The sequence below is a fragment of the Macaca fascicularis genome, chromosome 14 (genome assembly GCF_037993035.2).
Source record: "Macaca fascicularis isolate 582-1 chromosome 14, T2T-MFA8v1.1".
In the NCBI taxonomy this organism is placed as follows: domain Eukaryota; kingdom Metazoa; phylum Chordata; class Mammalia; order Primates; family Cercopithecidae; genus Macaca; species Macaca fascicularis.
In genome coordinates this window covers 13,368,198-13,385,598 of record NC_088388.1, presented here as the reverse complement: position 1 = coordinate 13,385,598, position 17,401 = coordinate 13,368,198, and the positions used below count along the sequence as shown (strand labels likewise).

Below are 17,401 nucleotides of genomic sequence, written 5' to 3'. Positions count from 1 at the left end.
ACCAGACCTGGCCCAGGTCTTTTCTTAATAATAAACACTTGTGTAAGTTAAATGGTTTATATTCAACTTGTATAAGTTAAGTGGTTTCTTTACTGGGGGGTTTTTCAAGTTTCCCTAGCTAGTAGGCATCCTGACCCTCCCAGCAGATACGGCATGCCCAAGCTTCCCTGACAGCAGAACACTGCCCAGCAAAACATGCCCGGAGGTCTCCTGTTACGTCCACAGTATGGTCCACCATACTTTGCCCCTAAAGCTCCCCACCTGGTAACACCCCATTTCTCAGCTCCCCTTCTCAGCACTATCTTTTGTCTGTAATCACTGACTCCCACACTTCCTCACCTCATATCCTCTCACCCCACTCCAGGCAGGCGGCCAGCCCCGACCTTCCATTGGGATGGCCCTTGTCAGGGGACTGTCAATCACCCCAGCCTGCACACCATAGTCTCCCCCTTAGCCACCATGACCTCCTTCCTGTTCCTCCATACATCTGGTTCAGTCCAGCCCTAAACCTGCTCTCTGCCTGCCAACACTCCTCCCCTCTTAGGTCCCTGTCATTCCGGCTTCAGCTTCATCATCACCACTTCCGAGGCCTTTCCTGACCTGCAATCTAAAGCAGTCATATGACCCTACAGGAATTCCCTATAAGGCACATTCGTTATTGGATCTTTGTCCCAAAACCAGTCCTACCTCAGCTTTTCAATCGCCATAGTCAATAAAAAAATCTCCTTTTTGACTTATGCCAGCTGAGGGCAGGCTTTCTAGCACCACAACTAAAGAACCCTGACGGAGATGCTCGGACCTCTCCACCAGCAAGATCCAGCTCATCCTCCCTGCAGGTCTCCCTCCCTTCCAGGCTTGTGTGGGAAACCAAGTCCACAAGGCAAGTGGCAGGACTAGTGACTTGAGGCCTTGAAACTCAAGGTCAAGAACCGCAGGGACATGGCAGATTTCAACTGCAGATTTGTTTTTATCTCTGCTGTGCAATTTAAAAAAGAGGGTAAGAGCTGTGAAAGGAAAGGAAGACGGGCTTCCCGGAAGCCAGTGCCCCAGTGTGTGCTCCCTCCCCTTGACCTTCCCAGCCCTGGGCGCTCCTGGTGCACACAGACACAGCGAGGTGGTTATGTTTATTGTTTTCTTTTTTTAATGAAACTAGATCGCTGCTTACAAAACCCTGCACAGCCCTCCTGCCCATCCCCTTCACAGTTCCCTTGGCTCGGCCTCTCCTGTCTCACAGAACTGCAACAAAACGGGTGTGGAACAGCCACCGCCGCGTCCACTGGACGACAGGACGGGAGAGGCCCTGGGCCTTTAGAGGGTGACAGTTCTTCCTTCCACATCCGTTCCCATGGGGCCTGGAGGTGCATGGAGGTGCATGGATGAGGGTGGTCCATGCCACCATGGTTCTCAGGCCACCACTCAGACCAGAGTGAAATGATGTGAATGTCCCACCCCACAGAGCCCCCTCCCCCCACAGATTCCCCCCACCCCCCCAAACCCTAATTCTACCCCTCTACTGAGATGAGGCCCAGCTTCCATCAGAAGGGCCAGGGCCTACAGGCTGTAGAACTTGAGGCTTCTGTCCATGCCTGTTGAAGCGATGAACTTGGCGTGATGCCCGAAGGCCACCCCTGTGGTCAGGCCGCTATGCTCTGAGGAGAAAGATAAGAGGCAACTGTGAGAAGGCTTTTCCTCCTTTAGTCTGAACACTGATCCCTAATAACATGTTCCCAAACAATCAGGCCTTCCCTAATTAGTATTTATCACACCGCAGGCTCCTGTGTTTTCCCTAGGCTGACCTGCACACTACCCCCAGTGCCTCCCTCAGTGCCTGTCATTTTTCACCGGTAGGATGAATGAATAAAGCAATGCCAGCCCCCTTCTCACCAGAGCTTTCTGGGCAACTGCAATTCGGCTAGGTTTAGCTGAAAACCTCAGAGCTCAGCTTGTTTATGCTTAGGGCTCACTCCTTGCTCGTAAGTGGAACAGTCCATCGGCATGTTCTAGCTCATGGGGTTCCAACCCCAGGGCGCTCAGGCCCCTAACATAGAGCAGGACCAGATAAGGGGCAGATGGGGCTGGGCAACATTCCTCATGGGACTCAGGAAATTCATGAACATCTGGCCAAATTCCTTCTAGATTTAGGATCACACCTGGAGTCAATGAACTCCCCATTAAAAAGTTCACGCTGTATTTTCAGCTACCTAACTCAGCTCCGAATCAAAACACCAGGTACAGTACGGGGTGAAAACTGGTGAGTTATACTGTTAGGATGGACACGTTTGTTACACAAACACACTGAGCAGGGCTCGGGAGAATACGGGGCAAGAAGAAGTATCTTGTATCCTGCTCACAAACTGCTACTGAGGACGAGAATTTCATCAACACACACAGCAGTAGCTCCCATTCACGCAGCATCTTAAGTGAGCATCAGGCACCCTGTTAACCAGCATATTAGCATGCCACCTCCACAACACCAGCTGTCATACTCTGCAAAGCTATGCCAATATTCCCATTTTCTAGATGAAGGAGCTAAAGCTTTGAAAGGGAAAGTCACGTACCCAGGGCCACATAACTGCTAGGTTAGAAACCCTGTTATCCATTCTCTCACCATCTCATACTTTTCTTCTCTAGCACTTATAATTGCAATTAAATGTGTATGTGTGAAATTAATCTACATTTGCCTTTCTAACCTGACTATAAATTACATCAGTGCCCAAATCGGATCTGTCTTATTCACTGCTCTGTCCCACAACAGACTAAGACCCAATGCTGAGTAAGTACAACTGCAAATCCTGACTATGTGCCAGACACTGTTCTGACCTATGTATTCACAGACAGTCCCCGATTTACCATGGTTTGACTTGCAGTATTTTCAGCTTATGATGGATTTATCAGGATGTGGCTCCACCGTATGTCAAGGAGCACCTGTATGTATTTTCATCTAAACCTCAACAACCCCACTGAGTCTGTACTGTTACCACTCCCACTTTTCTGAGGCTCCAGAGAGGTTAAGTAATGTTGGATCTCAGAAAACAATACCCCAAAGTATGGTGGTTTGACATGCTGAGGGCTCTGAACCAAGGTCTCTCTGACCATGTCCTGCCCTCCTGTTTCTTGCCCCTCTTTCTCTATCTAAGGGCAGATCATCTGAAAGGAACATCATGAATCCCCTCCCTGGGAATCTCAACCAGGGAAAATGAACTGGTCTCACAAGAGAGAAGACTAGATGCCGGTCTTTGTCACATACTATCATGCATTATTTATCTAAGGTCTGCTCTGAGACAACTTTTATTACCTGAGAGACTCTGTAGTGCACTTCCTCCCCATCCCCCTACACAACTTGTGTCACCACCACCCCCTAGAAGCCTTAGGCCCCTACTCCCTTCTGCAGCTCAGGATGCCATAGAGTCATGTGTCACATAATGACATGTCGGCGATGGACCACACAATGGTCCCATAAGATTACAGTGGAGCTGAAAAATTCCTATCACCAAGTGATGTCATAAACATCTTCATGTCACCGTGCAATGCATTACTCACGTTTGTGGGGATACAGGTATAAACAAAACTATTACACTTGCAGTTGTATAAAAGTACAACAGCTGGGCGCGGTGGCTCACGCCTGTAATCCCAGCACTTTGGGAGGCCAAGGCAGGCAGATCATGAGGTCAGGAGTTTGAGACCAGCCTGGCCAACATAGAGAAACGTCATCTCTACTACAAAAAAAAAAAAAAAAAAAAATTAGCCAGATGTGGTGGCACATGCTTGAACCCGGGAGGCGGAGGTTGCAGTGAGCCAAGACCGAGCCATTGCACTCCAGCCTGGGTGACAGAGCAAGACTCCATATCAAAAAAAAAAAAAATGTATAACACAATTAGGTACAGTACAAATAACTACGTTACTGGTTTATGTATAAGCGTATCTCAGGGATATTGCTGGTTCAGCTCCAGGCCACCAATAAAGCAAATACGCAATAAGGCAAGGCACACAAATTTTTTTGGTTTCTCAGTACATATAAAAGTTATGTTGGCCAGGCATGGTGGCTCATGCCTATAATCCCAGCACTTTGGGAGGCCAAGGCAGGTGAATCACTTGAGGTCAGGAGTTCAAAACCAGCCTGGCCAACATGGGGAAACCCCGTCTCTACTAAATATACAAAAATTAGCCGGGTGTGATGGTGCACACCTGTGCTAGAACCCAGGAGGTGGAGGTTGCAGTGAGCTGAGATCGTGCCACTGCACTCCAGCCTGGGCGATAGAGACTCCATCTCAAAAAAAATGTTATGTTTACACTATACTGTAGTCTATTAAGTGTGTAATAACATTATGTCTAGTAAACAATGTACATACCTTAATCAAAAATACTTTTTTTTTTTTTTTTTTTGAGACGGAGTCTCGCTCTGTCGCCCAGGCTGGAGTGCAGTGGCCGGATCTCAGCTCACTGCAAGCTCCGCCTCCCGGGTTCAGGCCATTCTCCTGTCTCAGCCTCCTGAGTAGCTGGGACTACAGGCGCCCGCCACCTCGCCCGGCTAGTTTTTTGTATTTTTTAGTAGAGACGGGGTTTCACCGTGTTAGCCAGGATGGTCTCGATCTCCTGACCTCGTGATCCGCCCGTCTCGGCCTCCCAAAGTGCTGGGATTACAGGCTTGAGCCACCGCGCCCGGCCAATCAAAAATACTTTATTGCTAAAACATGCTAACAACCATCAGACACCTCAGAGAGTTGTAATCTTTTTCCAAGACCCCCCAGCGGGGTCTTGCCTTGATGCTCACGGCTGCTAACTGACAAGGGTGATGTCTGCTGAAGGCTGAAGTGGCTGTGGCAATTTCTCAAAATAAGACAACAATGAAGTTTGCCACATCGTTTCATTCTTCCTTTGACAAAAGATTTCTCTGTGATGGATGCTGTTTGATAGCATTTTACCCACAGCAGAACTTTCAGACTGGAACCAATCCTCTCAAATTCTGCATCTGCTTTATCAATTAAGTTTATGTAATATTCTAAATCCTTCATTACCATTTCACCAATGTTCACGGCATCTTCACCAGGAGTAGATTCCATCAAGAAACCACTTTCTTTGGTCATCCTTAACATCTCCTCATCCATTAAAGTTTTAACATGAGACTGCAGCAATTCAGTCACAGCTGTAGACTCCATTCGGATTCTAGTTCTGTTACTATTTCCTCCACATCTGTAGTTACTCCCTCCACTGAAGTCTTCAATCCCTCAAAGTCATCCAAGAGGGCTGAAGGGTTGGAATCAATTTCTTCCAAACTCCTCTTTATGTTAATAGTTTAACCTCCTCCCATGAATCACAAATGCTTTTAAGGGCATGTAGAATGGTGAATCCTTTCCAGATTTTCAATTTACTTTGTCCAGATCCATCAAAGGAATCACTATCCATGGCAGCTATAACTTTATAAAACATATTTCTTAAGTAATAAGACTTGAAAGTCAGAATTACTCCTTGATCCATAAGCTGAAGATTGGATGTTAGCAGGCATGAAACATCTGCATCTGAGCTTTAGGGTAATGAGGTGCACTGTGATATTTTGAAAGGACTCTATTTTTCTGAACAGTACCTTTTAATGGTGGGCTTAAAAAACATTCAGTAAACCATGCTGTAAACAGACGTGTTGTCATCCAGACTTTGTTGTTCTATTTACAGAGCACGGGCAGAGTAGATTTAGCCCTGCATTCTTAAGGGCGCTACAATTTTCAGAATGCTAAATGAGTTTTGGCTTCAATGTAAAATCACCAGCTGCATGAGTTCCTAACAAGGGAATCACTCTGATCTTTGCAGCTTGGACACCAGGCATCGACTTCTCTCTAGCTGTGGAAGTTCTAGACATCACCTTCTTCCAATAGAAGGCTATTCCATCTACACTGAAAATCTTTTGAGTGTAGCCCCCGTCAATGATCTCAGCTAGGTCTTCCGAATAACTTACTGCAGCTTCTACATCAGCATCTGCTGCTTCACCGTGCACTTTTCTGTTATGGAGATGGCTTCTTTCCTTAAACCTCATGAACCAACCTCTCTGTTAGCTTCAGACTTTTCTTTCAGCCTTCATAGAATTCAAGAGTTAGGATCTTGGTCTGGATTACGGTTTGGCTTAAGAGAATGTTGTGGCTGGTTTGATCTATCCGGACCACTGAAACTTTCTCCGTATCAGCAATAAGGTTGTTCTGCTTTCTTATCATTCGTGTGTTTACTGGAGTAGCACTCTTAATTTCCTTCAAGAATTTTCCTTTGCTTTCATAACTTGACTAACATTTGGCATTAAGAGGCCTAGCTTTTAGCCTATTTGGCTTTTTGCATGCCTTCCTCACTAAGCTCAATCATTTCTAGCTTTGAGTTTTAAGTAAGAAACATGGGACACTTTCTTTCACTTGAACACAGAGAGACCATAATACGGTTATTAACTGGCCTAGTTTCAATATTGTTGTGTCTAAGAGAACAGGGAGGTCTGAGAGGGAGAGAGATGGGGAACGGCTGGTGGGTGGAGTGGTCAGAACACACACACCATTTCATTTATCGATTTAGTATCTTATATGGGCACATTTCATGGTGCCCCCCCAACAATTACAATAGCGACATCAAAGATCATTAATCAGAGATCACCATAACAGACACAATAAATCATGAAGTTTGAAATACTGTGAGAATTACCAAAATTTGACACACAGACACAAAGTGAACACATGTTGTTGGAAAAACGGCACTGACAGACTTGCTCGGGGCAAGGTTGCCAAAAACCTTCAATTTATAAAAAGCAAAGTATCCACAAAGTACAATAAAGCTAAGTGCAATAAGACAAGGTATGCCTATCCTATACTTTTTTGGGTATTATTTTAAGCATACCCTTTCCACTTATAAAAAAAAGTTAATTGTAAAATAGCATCAAGCAGGCCCTTTCAGGAGGTATCCGAGAAGAAGGCATTATCATCCATAGGAGATGACAGGTTTACGTGTGTTAGTGCCCCGGAAGACCTTCCGGTGGGACAAGATGTGGAGGTAGAAGACAGTGATGTTGGTGCTATGGTTAGGCTTCGTGCCCCGACCCAAATCTCGTCTTGAATTGTAGTGCCCGTAATCCCCACGTGTTGTGGGAGGGAGCCAGTGGGAAGTAATTGAATCATGGGGGTGGTTACCCCCATGCTGTTCTCATGATAGTGAGTTCTCACGAGATCTGATGGTTTTATGAGGGGCTTTACCCCCTTTGTTCAGCATTTGTCTCCCCTGTCACCATGTGAAGAAAGATGTGTTTGCTTTCCCTTCTGCTATGACTGTAAGTTTCCTGAGGCCTCCCCAGTCACTGGGAGTCAATTAAACCTCTTTCCCTTATAAATTACCCAGGCAGTTCTTCACAGCAGTGTGAGAACGGACTAACACAGTTGGTGATCCTGATCCTGTGTAGGTCTAGGGTAATGTGTGCTTGTGTCTTAGTTTTTAATAAGAAAAGTTTAAAAAGTAAAAAATAAAAATTAAAAAAATTAGAAAACAGAAAAAAGCTTATAGAATAAGAATGTAGAGAGACAATATTTTTGTACAGCTGTACAATGTGTTTTTGTTTTAAGCTAAATGTTATTACAAAATAATCCATTTTTTTAAGTTTATAAAGTAAAAGTCAGTTAAGGCTTATTACTGAAGAAAAAGCTATTTATGAATTTAGTAAAACCTAAATGCACTGTGTTTATGAAGTCCACAGCAGTGTACAGTAATGTCCTAGGCCTTCACATTCACTCACAACTCACTCACTGAACGCAACTTCCAGTCCTGCAAGCTCCATTCATGGCAAGCAATATACCAGTGTACCATTTTTAAAAAATCTCTTCTACCTTATTTTTACTGAACCTTTTCTATGTTTAGATTGGTTTAGATACACATATACTCACCACTGTGTTATAACTGTACTCACTACATGTAATATGCTGTACCGGTTTGCAGCCCAGGAGCAGTAATAGACTACACTAAGGTTATAGCAACAGCCTTGGTGTGTAGCAGGCTACACCATTCAGATACGTGTGAGTTCACCCTACAATGGTCACACATGATGAAATCACCTAATAAGACATTTCTCAGAACATATCCCCATTATTAAAGGATATATAGACTGTATAAGCTTCAATCATCTGACCTTTCTGCAGGTCTAATATAATGTGGGCCTCCCATGCATATGCACGTCATTAAAATGGCTTTCCTCCTGTCACTCTGCCTAATGTTCATTGATTTCAGATTCAGTTATCAAACCTTCAGAGGGAGGAGTTTTCTCTCCCTTCAGTAACCTGCCCAATGCCACACGGCATGAAGTGGCAGAGCGACTACTAGCATCCACTGCCACGCAGTCTGACTCAGTCTGCTTCCTTAGCCATAAAGCTCTGCCTCAGGTGGTAACCGAAAGCTGCTTAGGTAAATTCATGCAAGTCCTAGAAATTCCTAACCCAGTGAGGCTTCCCTCCGGGCCTGGGCACCTAGAGACCCCAGGAGCCCAGGACCAGCCTCTACCTGTAAAGTGAAGAATCTCCGTCCATTGTTTGCAGATGTAGATCTGGACATCCGTGCCCCCAAGGGCTAGGTAGGTACCACTCTGGTCAAAGATCAGTGACTTTACCTGCCAGAAACAGAAAGAGAGAAGGTCACACAAGGGGAACAGAAACTATGGGGCAATTGCGGATAAGCAGAAGCAATTAGATTAATTCAATAAATAATCGACAAACAAGGAGACACAATGGAAAGCTGGGTGGGGCGGGGGAAGGGCATACCTCGAAGTTGTTATCCAGCTGCAATGTCTTAAAGTTCTTAAGCTTGCGCAGATCCCATAGCTTGACAGAGGAGTCATCAGCCGCTGTAGCCAGGTAGTAACCATTCTCAGAGAAGGCGATGCTAGTGATGGGGCCCGAGTGGCCAGGGAAGTTGGCCACATTAGTACGTTCCTACAGTGGTGGTGGGTAGTAAAACACGTCACCCACAGATCATGAGAGGAAGAAAATGGAGCTCACCAAACCCCTACCTGAGATGTCCCTCACTGTCCTTCCAGGAAGGCCAGCCAGCGGGACCCCGCAGACCACACCATCATATCACACAGGCATAGCCAGCGATGGCCCCTTCAGTGCCAGGTGCCACAAGCACCTCATCAGCACCACGTTGTCACAAACACCCGCTCTGGCCCTGGGCCTCAGATGGAAGCCCACCGTGTCCTACCTTCAAGTCCCAGATCTTGATCTGAGAGTCCATGGTTCCTGTGCCAAAGATGAGTCCATCAGGGTGGAACTGTGCACAGGTGAGAGCTGTGGAGGAGGAAGACGGACCTGTGGTCAGAGCCCACCAGGGAGAGACTAAGAGCAGCAAAGTTAGGTTCCTTGTTCTTCACGGTCCTCAGTGCACCCAGCACAAAGCCTGCACTAGGCAGGTGCTGATGGTAAATGTATCTTTAGAACAAATAAGCAAACGACTAAATAAAATGTAAAAGTAAATAATAAATAGCAAACAAAAAGGCTGAGCGCCTACGAGGCAACTTACAGCAGCCAGAGGTCTCATCTGTCACCTTGGTGAGCACACGCCCTGTCTGGATGTCAGAGAAAGCCCAGTACTGGGGGGAAAAAAAAAGAGAGAGAGAGAGAGAATGGAGTCAGTGAGAAAGTGGGTCCCAGGCTTTGGTGGCCTTTCAGGTAGACAGAGCCCCTGGTCTGGTAAACCCTGGCAAACCTAGCACCTCCCAGCAGAGAGGAAACATTCTCCTTTGAGGTTCTGGGGAAGCAGCTGGGGTGGGAAGATGTTCCCGCCACCCAGGATGTTCAAGCTTGGGGACCAGCAAGCCTCTCCAGGGCACTGGCTGGGACCGCACCTGATCATCGGAGGAGCTCAGGAGATAGTCACCAGTGGCGTGCAGGCTGAGGCCTGTCACAGCACTCTCATGGGCCCGAACCACCTGTACACAAGAGGCATTGGGGACCGACCAAATCCTGATAGTGGCATCGGGGGAAGCAGAAAACACCAGGTCCTACAAGGAAAACAAAGACAGAGTATCAGAGTCAGAGAAGAGACACAGATCAAAACAATGTTATAAAAGGAGGCAGGGGATGCCCAAAACTACCAACAATTGCTTCACCTTTCAGCCCTGCCCTCCCTGGAACCACCTACCCACCCAAAGGTGCCCACAACAGCCAATGGTAAACGCTATTCAAGTCGTAACTCATACATCATCAGGGCTTGTGGAGGCGTCCGCGCCATCTAGTGGTAAAAAGGCTAACTGCAACAGAGAGCAATTTTCCCATTTCCAGGACCAAAGGAAGAATGTAGCTAGTATAATTGAGGGACTGAATTTTTTATTCTATTTCATTGAAATTTAAGTAGCCACATGTAGCTAATTGCTACTGTACTGTATGGCACAGGTCTGGGCAGTACGGGGACTCGAAGGGGCTGCATGGCTGTATTTCAGTGCATCCCACATTTATGGATTTCCAGGGTAAGTTAGTTTTCCAAAAGATTTGGGGCAGGGAGAGAATTTCGTATCACTCACTCACCAATTTTTTGTTTAGTTAGGATATTAAAAGCCACAAGGCAAAAATAACTACCATCTTTATCAATACAATTTCATGAGACCTAACTATTAATACCCCATAAGCAAGAAAACAGTGCCCTCGATTTGAGTAATTTAGTCATGAAAAATTCACCATGTCATTCTTACATTTCTCATTTCCCTAAGGTCCAAGGGAAAGCTCGACTGGGAAGCGCTAAACCAACCACTGTCCTGCAGCCCCAAACCCAAACTGTCTTAGGCTTGAAATTCGAATCCCATAATATCATTAATCCAGTCCCATGAGTTACCTTTATCCTATAAACCAGAGGTTCTATTTACAACCCACACCACTTTCAATAGTCAACATGACTTTAACCCGTCTCGGAGGGTCATGAGAAAGCAAATACATCTGTCTTCCTCATACCTGTGAGTTGAGATTGAGTTGAGCTTTGTTTTCTGTAGTTTATATGACGAACACTATAAGATTTTTTCTTTCCCTAATATAAAACTTTTCAATGAATATGCTTGTCAAACTACACATTTCCCTTCTCTCCCTGGCTGGAAGACCACTGCTTTAGAAGGTCTCACGCAGAGTGAAGGGCAATCTCCACAACTCCAAAGTGAAGCCCTTCCAAGTGCCCACTCAGGAGTCAGCGCTCTTTCTCAGCCCCACTTCACAGAGACAGCAGGGGGGCGAGGGACAAACAACAGCCAAGGAAAGAAGATCCAAAGGTGGCAAGAACCCCTTACCTGGGAAGGGTGAAACACCACGCTGGTGACCTTCTTGGTATGGCCTTTGAGGGTAGCCAGGATTTGTTCCGAACTTTTGTCAAACACAACGACATTTTTATCTGCCCCACCTGGAGAAGACCCAAAGAGACCATACAATGAGTCAGGCCCACCCAGGCCCTTTTGCTGAAGGAAATGCTTTTGTCCCCATGCCCATGAAGAGGACAAGGCGCATGCAAATTCCCCGCTGCCCCTCCCCACCTTGGCCTGCTGGGCTAGGCCCAGACTCTCACCAGTGAGGATCTTGTTAGTGTCAGACGGGCAGAGGTCCAGGGCCAGGATCCCAGGAATGCTGGCACTGTGCAACCCCTTTGCAGAGAGACACACCAAACCCTGTCACAGCCAAATCACAGCAGGCCACAAAGCCACAGGTCTCCCCTACTGCCATCCCCAGTCACCCATGTTCTCAGGGGAGCAAGAGTTACTTCTACTCCTTATCCATATCTCTTGGCTATCTGCCTGCTGCGGTAACTCCTTCACTGCATCACTGGGAAACCCACAACTGGGCAGGAAGAGGAGCCCTGACAGCTCAGCAGCCCAGGCAAGAAACAGCGCCAGGAACAGTGCCAGGAGCCCGGGACAGCTCTGTACTCAGCACTCCCCATGCTGGCCCACCCACCCCAGACACAAAACAGGAGGGCTGTCTCCAAGACAGTGAAGACCCAGACACTCACCACATGGGACGCCACCTGCCGGTATTTGCTGAGCTCTTCTGGCTTCACCAGCTCCTCAGGCACAGTCTTCCCTCTCTGAGAAAATGAAAAAGCCCCCAAAGTACAGCAGCAATGAATCCAAGATCAGCCAGCCCCCTTTCTCCTAAGGGGTCAACTGCCTCCCACCAGGCCAGCTCTTTCTCCTGGCTTCAAAAGAGAACTCACCTTCTTGCGCTCCGTGGTTAGCACAGTGGCTTTGTCTTGAAGCTGGGGAAGAATAGGCTCAATGTGAGACAAATTATCTTGCAAGGAGAAAAGCACATTGGATGCTGGTCACACCTGTGCTTTCACAAGCAACACCCAGAATTTGCTATCTGCCAATTTCTACATTACAGGCTTAAAGGCATTCTCTCTTCTTACTTCCATCCCAGCTTTATAAGGGGGGTGTTGATGACCTTATTTTACAGCTGAGGACACTGAGCCTCAGAGAAGTGAAGTCAATTGCCCAAGGTTGCAGAGGTGATAAATAGCAGAGCAGGAATGGAGGCCAGGACTGTAGAGCTCCCATAGGTCTACATGCCACTCAGCCAAGGGCTCAGACACATGCTGACAATTTGAACTGCTCAGAAAGACACTAAAAAGCCCTGCAAATGAGAATCCCACTGGACTTGCAATCAGGAGCCCAGCTCTGCCTCTGATGTGTCTTTCATCTGTAAAATAAGGATTATAATTCCTGTCCTATTGCCCTCATAGAAAAAAAGCAAGAAAATATATAAAAGTAGTTTACTATCTGCAAATAATACCCAAAACAATAAGGGCTAAAAGGTGCACTTATCAGTAATTAAATCATTTAGATTCCCACATCAAGCCTATAAAGTGGATATTATTATATTCTCAGTTTAGAAGCTACAGAAATGAAACTTGGAAATCGGCTAAGGAAGCCAAGGTCATGTAGCTTACAAGTAGTGGCATCAAAATACAAACCCAGGCAATCTGGGCCCAGAATCCACGCTCTGCACCACTCAACTCCCAAAAGCATAGCGATTTTAGTCACGATGGACTCTAGACAGATGGGGAAAAGTAAGGGCCCATCAGCACTCCCACCAGGTGAGAGCAGGACTTACCTTCTGAATAATCTCTGGGGTCATTCCCACCAGCTCACCCAAATCCATTGGCTCGCCCGCACCCTGAAGAGAAGAAAGGTGAGGGTGAGGGGCACAGAGCACCAAAGACACCTACATAAGGACAGCTCTGTGGGCCACTGCACACAAATGGGCTGTGGTAAGGGAAGGGGGACACTTACTACAACACTTGGTTGGGAACTTGGCACAGCCTGGGGCACAATGAGACCAGCCTGTGGTTTCAGGGTAGCCAGAGCTGAGAGAAAAGACGATGTTAGAAATGGGATATTACAAAGCAGAACCAGCTCAGGGTGGGGGATGGCAGGGGGCAGGCTGCACCTTCTCGGGCAGCAGTGACTTCCTTGGTGAGACGGGCAATGACACGGCAGGCGGCATCGTGCTGGTACAGAGCGTGCGACAACTCTTGGCGGGTTGTCTGCAGCTGCTGGCGCAGAGTGAAGCTGTGCAGCATGACTGCATCCTGGGAGAGGCAAATATTACTGTGAGCTGAGGCGGGGGGCGCAGGGAGCACCCAGTGGAGCCAGCTCTTGGGGAGTGGATGCTGCCTCCTATCCCACAGCCTAGACCAGTATCAGTGACCCAAACAATATCCGAGCACCATGAATATGCCAGCAGACACTCTTGAGCTCCTACCCCAAGCCAAACACTGGGCACACAGACAGGAGTGGCAGTCAGCTCTTTCCCATCCCTACTTTCCCTAATTTACTGGCAAATTCCAGCTGTCATGCCGTCACCTCTCTAAAAGTGGATAACAACACTGCTGCTGCTGCTATTTATTGATTGCCCTCTTTGTGTCAGGCACTGTGCCAGACAGTCCTGCAGGATGTATTCAATCATTCAGTTCATAATTCTAGAGCACCTACTACGTACCAGGCGCTCTCAGTGCTGGGGATACAACAAAGAATAAAACAAAACCCTGATGTCACAAAACCCTGATGATGATTATCTAAATAATTCTCCATCCTTCCCACCCCCAAGTCCTAACTCAGCGATGCATTCTCTTCAAGTGGGGAAGATGCTAATTCTCTTGCAGGAACTCACCCACTCATCCTGCAAGGCTTTCAGAATGGCCGGGATGCTGGTGGCTGAGGGAGGCTTGGGCCGGATTGGGTGAGCAACTGCCGAAAGGGAAAGTAGGTATGAAGAGCATAACCCAGGGACCTCCCCTGCCATCACATCTTTTCCTTTTAGCCATAAACAGCCCACCATCTCCTCCTCCAGTGCATTGGCACCACCTCCCATCCTCTCAGGCTCTGAGCTAAGATGGCCCTAGACTAAGGCAGCCAATAGGCACCTTTGATGTCGATGAGCTGCTCCTCGGAGAGAGGCTGGTTGTTGATGGGGTCGGTACCATTCTCTGCAATGTACTTCTCAATGAGCCGCCGCTCATAAACATGATTAGAGACAGGGGACACACATGGGTGCTCCGGCACTTCATTAGAGACTGTAGAGAAAAGGCCGGCAGTGAGCTTGGAGTGAAGGCAATCTTGAGCCTAGAGGATTCCTCATCTGCTATTAGCCCCAACAAGACTAGGCATCCTCACAATCAACTAGCAAAAAGCAAGACATCTGACCCTAAGCCAGTTCTGTACTGGCCCCAGAACGCTTTCCAGCTGTGGAACTAGCTTTTCCTTTAGTCTCCTGACAATCAGATAGTCAACAAATAATTATTAACAACTACTATGTGCCAAGCACCTAGAGAACAGCAGTCCATTATCGCCACCTAATATCTGAACAATGATTGTGTACTCTATGAATACAGTTTACTCCATGACATGGAGACACACATGAAGCCATTCAAATCCCTTCCATCCATCTTAGTCTATAGCTCCAGAGGGATTATCAAAGAAATCATAAAGTCTGAGAATATAGGAATAACAAACTCAGTTTCTCCCATTCTCTCACAAAACAAAATACTTCTGTGACAGATGTGACCATCCGGGTGTCCTCCAATTCAATTCTGACACCAGGTACCTGGAGATAGTGTCAGATCACACGGGTTGAGGTCTCAGTCCCACCAGACTCCCCCACCCCTTCAGATGCCAATCGCAAGCTCCAGGTTGTTTGACCTGTTCTTCTGATCTACCAGCTGTAAATCAGGGTTCCCATGACCCCCTTTTTGGGTTCAATTAATTTTCAACAGTGACTCACAGAATTGTGGGAAACACTTATGTTGACCAGTTTATTATAAAGGATATTACAAAGGGTATAGATGAAGAGGTGCATAGGATGAGGTATGGGAGAAGGAGTACAGAGTTTCCCATGCCCTCCCTGGGCACCCCACCCTCCAGGAACGCCCACATGTTCTGCTATACAGAAGCTCTTTGAATCCTGCCCTTTTGTATTTTTATGAAAACTTCATTACAAAGGCATGATTCAATAAATCACTGGTCACTAGTGACAACTTCAGCCCCTCTCGTTCCCCAGGTAAGTGGGAGGTAGGACTGAAAATCCCAACTTTCTAATACCCTTTAGTCTTTCTAGGTGACCAGTCCCCATCCTGAAGCTATTGACGTCTGCCAGCTACCAGTCAACTGATTAGGATACAGGCAGACACTTATCACCTGGAAGATTCCAAGGAGCAAAGTGGCAATCATTACAATAAAAATATTTACATGGCACATGTCTATGTGCCAAGCACAATTCTAGGCATACAGTACAGTAATTCATGTTCACAACAACCCGCAATAGAGGTATCATTTACACTCTTGCCTGCATAGACTGTGCGCCCCTTGAGGATAAGGATTACAGCTGGTCTCTCACTTCCAGTACAATGCAGATGCCCCCAGGGCACTCGGTAAACATCTAACGAATGAGTGAACCCTGCCAGGAAAGATAGTGCTGGGGAACGTAAAAGAGAGCTTTCCCAAGACTGGAAGGAAACAATGAATGTGAAGGTACTTTGCGAGCTGTAATTTCTTCAATGTGAGAGATTCCTTTTCCATCATTTCCCTTCCTTCTTCCCCCTCTCTGGATCAACGTACAGGTTCTGAGAAGAGACGGAGGTGAATAGCAAAAGGGAGGGGAAACGAGTAATCTGATGAAACAACGAAAAGGGAAAGGAAAACGTATGTACGTCATGATAAAATATCAAAGGGAAAGATAGTGGAAGGTATGGAAAAAGCAAGGATTCAGGCTCCAAACTCCGTGTCACCTAACTACGTCACCCAGCTCTGCCATTGACTAGCTACGCATTCTTAGATAAGCCCCGCTCTTCCTGAGCCTTGCCTCCTCATTTGCAACACCAGGATCTTTTCTCCTTTAGGGAATTCTTGTGAGGATAAAATGAGATCCTAGACTTGGAAGCGCGTTGTAAACCAATAAGGGCTTTATAAATGTGCGCTGTTTTTAATTAGTCATACACTGTAAGGCTGGGAGCCATATACCTAGCTGCCAGCCTTGCCTACCTCTAACTCATCATGTGACCTTTACAAATTGCAAAAGCTGCGACTATCCGAGCAAGGCCTCACAAAATATCCAGTGCAATGCTCTCAATTTTGCAGATGGGGAAACCGAGGCACAGAGCCTTAAGCCAATTCACAAAGCCAACAGGAGGCGGACCCTGGACAAGACCTCGGGTTTCCTGACTCTTACATCAAGGCTGTTTCCCCTGCACCAGCTCCCTCTGTCCAGGCCTGTTTCCACTCGGTAGAATGAGGCGACCTGCCTCAGTAATGCCTGCGACAATAAACCTCCGGCACTATGTAAACTGCGGAGCACTGCGCAAATGCACCCCGCTCCGAGGGGAGGGCTCCGGGGCTGACAGGCCGCCGCTCTGCCTCTGGAGCGCCCCATTCCCGCCTCCACCCCGGCCCCGGCCCCGGCGCCGCAGTGGCCCGCACACGCTCCCGCGCCGCTCTCCGGCCTCCTGCGACCCGCGCTCGGCCGCAGGCAACACTCACTGGAGCAGATTAGGGACATGGCGCCGTTGCCGCGCTCCCAGGCGCCACACGCCGGACTCCGGGACTGGCTTCTGAGCCTCCGCGAGCCACTTCCGGTCCCCCGCTGCTGCCGGGACTGCTCAGCTGCGAGCTGGGAGCCGCCAGTCGAGCGATGCTCGCGTAGCGCTTCACGTGGGAATGGGGACAGCCGCGCGCCACTGCCTCCAGCACCTAACGGAAATGGACCTTTCCCAGAATGCAGCCGGGCAGGAAAGGGCCCGCCACGAACACTCGGTTATTTCCGGATTGACTCGGCTCGTTCCGTAAAGCGCCCGGGGATTGGCGGGGGCGTCGGAAGAGAGGAGACTCGAAACTACATTTCCCATGATGCAGTGAGAACTTAAAACCAAAGCAATT

The 17,401-nt window shown here is 47.5% G+C and overlaps 1 protein-coding gene across 4 annotated transcripts; it reads right to left on the bottom strand.

Annotated features, from left to right (window-relative positions):
- Positions 1-1,123: 1,123 nt before the first annotated feature.
- Positions 1,124-17,226, bottom strand: PRPF19 (pre-mRNA processing factor 19). Of its 4 annotated transcripts, none has more exons than XM_074013529.1 (17): positions 17,006-17,226; positions 15,816-16,092; positions 14,398-14,547; positions 14,145-14,221; positions 13,422-13,563; positions 13,265-13,338; positions 13,086-13,148; positions 12,187-12,228; positions 11,983-12,057; positions 11,542-11,617; positions 11,270-11,379; positions 9,845-10,000; positions 9,520-9,589; positions 9,202-9,287; positions 8,763-8,933; positions 8,506-8,611; positions 1,124-1,649 (listed from the first exon to the last, which is right to left on the bottom strand). In XM_074013529.1, exons 5-17 carry the CDS (start codon positions 13,552-13,554, stop codon positions 1,552-1,554), a joined length of 1,260 nt encoding a protein of 419 aa, XP_073869630.1. In that variant the 5' UTR covers positions 13,555-13,563; positions 14,145-14,221; positions 14,398-14,547; positions 15,816-16,092; positions 17,006-17,226; the 3' UTR covers positions 1,124-1,551. The 4 variants fall into 4 exon arrangements, with proteins under 4 accessions (XP_073869630.1, XP_065384200.1, XP_005577755.3 ...); XM_065528128.2 differs by having other exon boundaries at positions 16,005-16,092; XM_005577698.5 differs by lacking the exon at positions 15,816-16,092.
- Between the last annotated feature and the right edge of the window lie 175 nt (positions 17,227-17,401).

Coding starts and splice junctions, on each gene's coding strand:
- PRPF19 (XM_005577698.5), bottom strand. Junction 8,612..8,762: donor AGCTGGATAACAACTTCGAG/GTATGCCCTTCC, acceptor TGTTTCTGGCAG/GTAAAGTCACTGATCTTTGA. Junction 1,650..8,505: donor GGAGATTCTTCACTTTACAG/GTAGAGGCTGGT, acceptor CTTTCTCCTCAG/AGCATAGCGGCCTGACCACA.